Source organism: Carassius carassius, chromosome 34 (assembly GCF_963082965.1).
Source record: "Carassius carassius chromosome 34, fCarCar2.1, whole genome shotgun sequence".
NCBI classification, from domain to species: Eukaryota; Metazoa; Chordata; class Actinopteri; order Cypriniformes; family Cyprinidae; genus Carassius; species Carassius carassius.
The window spans coordinates 17,559,469-17,567,413 of record NC_081788.1 but is presented as its reverse complement, the minus strand read 5'-3'; the positions used below and the strand labels follow the sequence as shown (position 1 = coordinate 17,567,413).

Genomic DNA, 7,945 nt, shown 5'->3' with positions numbered 1-7,945 from the left:
TTATTTAAATGAACTGGTAATTTATTCAGGACATTTAACAGGTCAAAGTGTGCCCACTCAAAAACAAACTCTATCAGACAAATAAACCAGTGAAAGGTGCTCTGTGAGCACAGGAAAAATCTCTACAACTCAAACTTAAGGCAGAGAGAGGACAAACGTCCACCTCCCACAGCAGAATGTGACATCAGAGAAAAAAACTGAGTTGTGTTCAAAACCATTCAGAAGCAGGAATGCTGTTCCTCCACCAGCACTGCATTTGAGATCTGGATTATCAGCAAAAAATCTGAGAACTCCCACACGGATAGTTTGGGAGCATTAGTGCCAGATTAAATAAACCCCTTTATACACATTGCTGTAATTCTTTCTTTAGCTCTAGGCAAGTAAATACAGACCCCAAAGATCTTAAAACTAGTCCACATCTGGTTAGGTGAAAAAAGCTGCAGAAAGAATTACAAACTCTGACAGGCAAACAATAGAACAGTCATTCAATGTGTATTTAACATCTCGAAAAGTGTGCGTGTGTGTGTTTTAAATATACATGACATTACAACTAGCAAAAGGTGCATTGTTAATCTTCAAGAAAAAAAGAAGTCCTTTCTCCTCATTTAAAGAGAAAGTCCTCACTTTAGGACAAGGACGCAAGCAAGATTTTAAAACAGACACTCTCATTGACACGCTGGTTTCATGATCGTTTTCAGCATGTGAGATACAGCAACAAAAGACACAAAGCAGCTCAGCCTGTGATCTGCTTCTTGTAGAGACAGTGTAGAATTCCAAGCTATCATTCATAAGCGATAACCATGAAATCACCCTCACATATTCCCATTCAATGATACTTGAATAAATGAAACAAATAACAAAAACAAAGAAAATCAAGATACGAATTCTCCATCTCATTCAAAGCTCTTTGACTTGTCCAGCACACAAAAACATGCATCAGGCCGACTCTCAGACAGCATGAAAATCTCCAGCCATGACTATAATATGTATAAAAAATAACAATAATAATAGAAATCCAGACCTAAGTTTGTCACATATTGCTCTAAGGATACAAATAAAATAAAATTCACCATTCAATCACGATTTCACAATCTATATTCCATATCATTTGTAGCATTCTGGGATACAGTAATATGTTATTTGAGATCATATTTCTCTAGCAGTATACGGTGTACAACAGCTGCTCAGCTCAAACCTAGTCGCCAAATCATTCACTCCAGCATTTAGATCTCATCATTCCTGGCCAGACAATCCTGTATGAATGCAACTTCTAGAAGCCTCTTTTAATCTTCAAGATACATTCAATTTGGTCACAAAGAAGACATATGGGTGTTGATTGTAGAAATATGACTCAGTCAATCACTGTCTGGAAGCCTTTTTCTGTTTTTTTTTTTTTTTTTTTTTTTTTACAAAGTCAACCATCACAAGCACATGCTGATTAAAGCAGCTTCCAATAATACAGATTGATCGGAACCATATTGGAATGAATATTTTGCCACAAGTTTCTATATTAACGGCTTAAGATATAAGCTTGCTAATTAATGCTGTATAAAAGCCAAAGCATCCACAAAATGAGTCAAGCCCATAAAGCCGATGGCGCCTCTTTGGTAATATAAAAAAAATGCATTAAACATTTTATTCCCATATTAATATGGAAGACTCGATCAAATTCAAATCCCTGAATAGTGTTGTTATTCTCCTCAAGATGCAAAAAAAAAAAAAAAAAAATTGCGGCTTTGTTCCCCAAACATCAGCAATGAGCCCCTTTATTAAAGAAAAAATGAAAAGTTTTTAAAAAAGAACAGGATTAGCACCAAGCAAATTCTGAATCAGTCGGTGGCTGAAACTACCAATTAAATAATAAACAAATGCTGGTCATTAGTTTGCTTGGTCTTTGACATCAGCTGGTGACATTTCATGGTATGCTGATGAACAATTTGATTTGACTGGCAAATGCATTCATGACATATCTGCTGGTATAAGAAGGATCAGAATGTAAGGCAACATCTGCAGCTGTGAGGGTTTGTGTGAATCCCCTTCAGATCAGACTGTCCATGAACCCCCCTGTGTTTTGCCACTGTCATTGAGATCTTGGATGGTGAGCAGAACAAGAAGGAATTTTTGAAAACAGAGGATAAATGTGAAGTCTTTAGAAGTATGGGTTTTCAAAACATCTATCTTATTTAATAAAAGGGACGTTTTCAGTCTTTAAGATGTGTACAGCAGATGTGGACATGAAAAGGGCTGAGACAGGGCTTCTACCACAAACGCTAGTTCTTGGAAACAGTAAATCAATGATACACCTTTGCTAATGCAATTAAAATCAATTATGGTTGCAGGAGGTCTAACCAGCTTCCGTTCAAGCCCTTTTTGCCAGTGTGAGTGTACTAAAATATCTCAATTAAAAAAATATACAAAATCTGGCAACCTAAAAGATGATTGCCTCAAATGTTATATCCTTAAGAAGGAAAAAAGGAAAAGCTCAGGGATAAAAAACTAGCATAGTCATGGTGTATAAGGAAAAGATGCCCTTAGATAAGACTCCGAGCGTGTCTTGAGTGCGGGTGGAGTCCACATCCATAAATGAATCATGGTTGAGTGATTCAAAACAGGAAATGGATGATGCAGGATCCTTCAGATGCGAGGAGCAGCGATGGAGAACGCCTCTGTGTGGAAAAACAACCACTGCAAGAATGCAGCAAGTTATCGAGTCCTACTGAAGCCTATCTCTTCCCAGTTTTCATGTACGATGGGATGCCTCCTCGTGCAGTCAGCCCCTCAAAGCGCTTGTAGGTGTAGTTGATGAACACCCAGTCTTTACTCTTCAGATCAGCTTCAGTGTGGTTGGACACAGGAGTGGCTTTAGAGAGAGAGAGAGTTAGATTAAGTTTTCAAAAATACACAAGCCCCAAAAATGTCATTTATTTTTGATTGTCATGCATTACAAATACCTGAAAACACACCTGTAGGCTGGAGGATGTCTGAATCAGGAAACTCGTCAAAGTTGGAAGTGTCGTCAATGCTTTTGATCTCAATTGGTATAGCTGCCGGTCTTTCCCTGGACCAAAAAAAAAAAAAAAAACATGATTTTTTGAAGGATCATGTAACACTCAAGACTGGAGTAATGGCAGCCTTGGTGATAAGAAACTTCTTTCAAAATGTGCTTTACTAATACAAGCCCCAAAGGTTTTTATTTATGTTTTTACAGATTACTTGACGAGACAAGTCATTTTTGTAATTTAAATTTTTGAACAAAACTGGATACATAAAACTATTTCCTGGATGAAACATGCAATGTGACAAATTAAGAGCGATCATTTGTTGAAATATTTAAAATGCCTCATTTCACATACAAGATATACTGCACAATATATATTTCCATTCAAAGTTCAACAGCAATTTTAGAAATCATCTAGAAGACAGATTATGCAAAAGACACTATACATTAATAGTATGATGATTTCATTACTCATTAGCAGTTTAATCAGTGAGTTTGTCTACATGTGATGGCAGCACACCTGATATGGTCATAGTCCACTCCCTCAAAGAAAGGGTTAGTCTTGATCTCCTCCACTCCAACAGCCCCAATCCTGTGCTCGCTCTCACAACAGAACCTGGTGGTAAACAACAAAACATAAGGAGAACAGTGAAGAAAAAGAGACTGCTTAAAATTAACCACATCTCAAAATGTAGGTTAGCAGTATGAAAGCAAAATGCACTGGGTTGAATGAAGAGCTACAGCTAAGATAGAGTCAAAAATAAAGGCAAAGAATCACAGAGAGAGAGAAAAATAAAATAAAATAGGGTGAAAATAAAACCCCATAAATAAAGAGAAGAGGGAGAATGATAAGCAGTGAGAGAGAACCAAACCTGAGGATCAGATCCTTGGCTTTTTCTGAAATTGGGACCTCAGGTGGAAAGATCAAAGTTTCCCGCCAGTTCATCACTTTCCTGTAAGTTTCCTGAGGCGTCTCGGAGCAAAATGGAGGGTAACCTGAAAAACACCCACACAAACACTTAAGCCATATATCAAAATAAACAAAATCATTTTATTTACCGACCAAAAATCAATTCACCTATTAGCATTTCATACATAATGACGCCCAAACTCCACCAATCACAGAGCTTGTTATAACCATTTTGCATGAACACTTCTGGAGCGATGTAGTCAGGGGTTCCAACCGTGGAAAAGGCCTGGAGAGAAAAAAAAATTACTTCTCTTTTACTTACTGATGCAACACAAAAAATATTGTGAGATGTAATGGATTACACAAGAGTACATAGCAATCCTTCTACAGTGCTTCTACAATCATCAACTACCATATTAACAACACACTCATTTCACAATAACTTTCTGAAACACTGAATCTATATGTACACACCCACTATGTGTAGCATTGGGTCAAGAGGAAACTCTTACCAACTGTCTCCTGTTTCGCTTCCATGTTTCTGCTTTCCTCTTTGAGTTCATGTTCTGGAACGCTGAAGAAAAACAACAAAAACAAAGTTACTGCCACAGAATCAGCTACAATACCATTCAAATGTTCTGGGCCAGTAAGATTTTAGTCTAAAGAAATTAAAACTTTCAGTCAGCAAGGATGCATTAAATTTAAAATTCTCTGCCAAGACATTTATAATGTTAATTTTTTTTTCTATTTTAAATAAATGCAGTTTTTTTTCCATTTTTTCCATTAATTGAAGAATCCAGAAGCAGAAAAGCAGAAAATTGGGACATCAGATTTCTGAATAACCATGTGACTTTGAAGACTGGAGTTATGGATGCTGATAAGTCTTACTGAAGTCACTAGGAAGGCTGTGATTAAAGTTTCTGTAGAACTCTGTGCGGTGAGCTTTCTTCAGACCAGTGCATAGGCCGAAATCAGACAACTTCACATGGCCCTGAAAGAGCAAATTGACCTTATGAATGAGAATGACTCATTAGATCAAAGCTATGTGACCTGTTATGCTATTATTAGATTGAGATTTAAGGTTTCACATTCATGTCAGAGTTGCCTATAGGGATTTCACAAGTCAATACTAAAAAATATAATGTAATAATATAAGTCTTAATGCAGCATCAGTAGTACCAAGTGAAACTGGTTTTGTTATTGGCATTCATAATTTAATACACAAACAAATGCCAACTTGTTCTGAATCATGCCCTACTTTGCTAAAATTAATTTACATGTTTTTAAAGATTTTGACGATTCTAATCGAGTACTCTTTTAATATATGTTTTTACTCTCGAGTCCAGCAGGAGATTGTCTGGTTTGATGTCTCTGTGGATGAAGCCCAGCTGGTGAATGGAGTCAATAGCCAGCACAGTCTCAGCAATATAAAACTGTGTGGCCTCCTCTGTTAAAGTGTCTTTCTTCATCAGTAGAGTCATCATATCACCTGGGCAAACACGCACACACACATATATCAGTCAACTTTCGGAGTGGCTTTACTCCCATCTTTTTGACTGTTAAGAGATCTGACATCCTGCACTCACCTCCAGGCAGAAACTCCATGATGAGGTAGAGGTTCATCTTATCCTGAAAGCTGTAAAACATCTTGACCACCCACAAACTGTCTGCCTCTACAAGGATGTCCCTTTCTGCTCGAATATGGCCAACCTTGAACAGAGAACACAGATCTGTTAATAAGGCAAAGAACCTTAAATGTCATGTGTGGACATACGTGATTCCATCAGCGAAGACTCACCTGCTCTTTCTCAAGCATATCAGACTTCCGCAAGATTTTCATGGCATAAACATGTCCTGTGTCCTTTTTCTGGACTAACCGCACCTAGAGAAATAAAGAGGATTTTAAATGTGCTAAAATACCACAAAATAGACTAGCATCCTTTTTTTGCTTGTCTGTTTGTTTATGAAAAAAGTATTTTATGGTCAGCAAAGCTCCAGCTATTTGCTAAAAAAAAAAAAATCTGTAAAAACGGCAAAATTGTAACATATAGAAAAAATTTTAAACAACTGTTTTTCCTTTTATTGTTTTAAATTGTATTTTCTTCCTGTTATGTTAAAGCTGAATTTTCAGCAGCCATTACTCCGGTCTTTAAAGTCACATGATTCTTTTAAAAGAAGTCTATAAAGCTCAAATATATTTTTCAGGATTCTTTGATTAATAGACAGGTCAAAAGAACTATAAATCTTTTGTAACATTATAAACATATTTACTGTCATTTTTGATCATTTTAATGCGTCCTTGGTGAATAAAAGATTTTTTTTTTTAATTAAACAACGGTAGAGTAATATATATATATATATATATATATATAAAGCCTGCCTTGCAACTAACATGTGCTAAAAGTGACAAAGCTTTTTAAATCATGGGTTCTTTAACAGAAAGAAGCTCATACCTCTCCGAAAGCTCCTCGGCCAATCACTTTGAGTGACTCAAAGTCCTCTAATCCAAGCCGTGTTCGTTTGAGACGAAGAAACTCAGTCTCTTTCCTAGCATGCTGAGACCGCCGGATGCACTTCTGCGGGACCAGAAAAAGTCCAAATTAAACCGAACGAACACATGAAATAACATTCTGAACTTCTGTGTGTTTTAATATTTATAAAACCACCAGCATCTAGATAATGACGTTTGTAACATAAGGAGGACACAGCTTTCTGAAGAAACAGCAGTAGTCCAGAAAAGCTCACCTCTTCATCACCTAGGCCCTCTTGATCCATGACCTTCTCCAGCTTCTGCTGTCTGTAACAGATAACGGTTAACTTTTAGACATGTGATGAAACACTAGCACCAAGAGGGAGAATTGCTTCATCAGTCAAATGAAAGGTGTGATTGTCTAGTCAGACATCACTTCAAGAGAGATGGAATAGACCATATTAAAGGATCCTTGGAATTTGGGAGGTTTTTAAAGAAACAATGGATAATAATGACAGATCTCATCTCACCATATTCACCCGAACCTACAGTATGTGAAGAATTACAGGCATTTCTCCAAATGCTTAATGATTCATTTAGACCTGCCAAACCTGTTCACTAGTGAAAGTTTCAAAACTACATTAGAGAAAGTATTGCAGAAGTCCTAAATATTTCTTACTTATTATAACCAGTACGTGGGCTACAGCAAATTTTCAATGGACAAATAAAGTCAATGGATACAAATACCATTAAAATATTTGGTTCTCACCTCATTTCCCTTTCCTCATGCTGTGATATCAGGTTGATATAATAATTCTCCAGCGTTACTTTGGCCATGGTGACCCTTTCCTTAGTGTGGTTGCTCATCGAGGAGCAGGACATCTGGCTTGTCATCGCCATGGTCAACTGGGCAGGAAAACCATGTTTAGCATGTTTATAATTACAAGAAGATACAAAGTAGAGTTCTGGTTGTACCTTGTATTTAATCTATGACAGGGGTTTTTAATTTTTAAGATGCCACTGACACCCAAATATGATCATTCTATTACCAGCTTCACAGGGGCTACTTGTGCAGGTATATTCAGTGAAAGGCAGCATTTAACTTTAGCTACAACATTTACACTGCAAGCCACGGTTCTCTGACACTCAATCTTCCACTTCCCAGAAATTCCACGCCAGTAAAGTCTGACTGGCGCTTTGTTGCGCCGTGGCCAAAACAAGCGTTCACTTCGTACATTTACTTTACTCTACTTGGAAACGCAAATAAACGCTATATTTGTCTTCCGACTCAGTTCCCACAGCTGATGTCACTGAGACTGAGGTCTGGAAAGAAGAATTTACAGACATAAAGAGGAATTTTACTCTGAATAAATCGTGTGATTAATAAAATGAAATGAAAAACGGCTGAAAAACAATAATAGGAACGAAAGTCATAATGACATAAACATGTCATCTGTTGAACAAGACTTAATACTAATGAAGTTCATCATCGAGTAACACGACAGACCAAAAAACAAACAAACAAACAAACAAAACAACAGCAAACAAACACTGTAAACACGCACAC

At 37.0% G+C, this 7,945-nt stretch overlaps 1 protein-coding gene across 2 annotated transcripts in view; it reads right to left on the bottom strand.

Moving 5' to 3' along the window:
* LOC132114555 (serine/threonine-protein kinase 38-like) overlaps window positions 1-7,945 on the bottom strand; it is an 8,457-nt gene continuing 512 nt past the window's right edge. The window contains exons 2-14 of one of the 2 annotated variants that reach the window (XM_059522726.1): window positions 7,148-7,284; window positions 6,654-6,705; window positions 6,362-6,484; window positions 5,707-5,790; window positions 5,495-5,618; window positions 5,243-5,397; window positions 4,797-4,899; window positions 4,421-4,482; window positions 4,077-4,194; window positions 3,871-3,994; window positions 3,519-3,614; window positions 2,952-3,058; window positions 1-2,860 (exon numbers count right to left, since the gene is read on the bottom strand). In XM_059522726.1, the coding sequence (XP_059378709.1) occupies window positions 2,724-2,860; window positions 2,952-3,058; window positions 3,519-3,614; window positions 3,871-3,994; window positions 4,077-4,194; window positions 4,421-4,482; window positions 4,797-4,899; window positions 5,243-5,397; window positions 5,495-5,618; window positions 5,707-5,790; window positions 6,362-6,484; window positions 6,654-6,705; window positions 7,148-7,278 (1,416 nt within the window). In that variant the 5' untranslated portion in view covers window positions 7,279-7,284 and the 3' untranslated portion in view covers window positions 1-2,723. The remainder of the gene's footprint in view (window positions 2,861-2,951; window positions 3,059-3,518; window positions 3,615-3,870; window positions 3,995-4,076; window positions 4,195-4,420; window positions 4,483-4,796; window positions 4,900-5,242; window positions 5,398-5,494; window positions 5,619-5,706; window positions 5,791-6,361; window positions 6,485-6,653; window positions 6,706-7,147; window positions 7,285-7,945) is intronic. The other variant, XM_059522727.1, reaches the window with a different exon arrangement.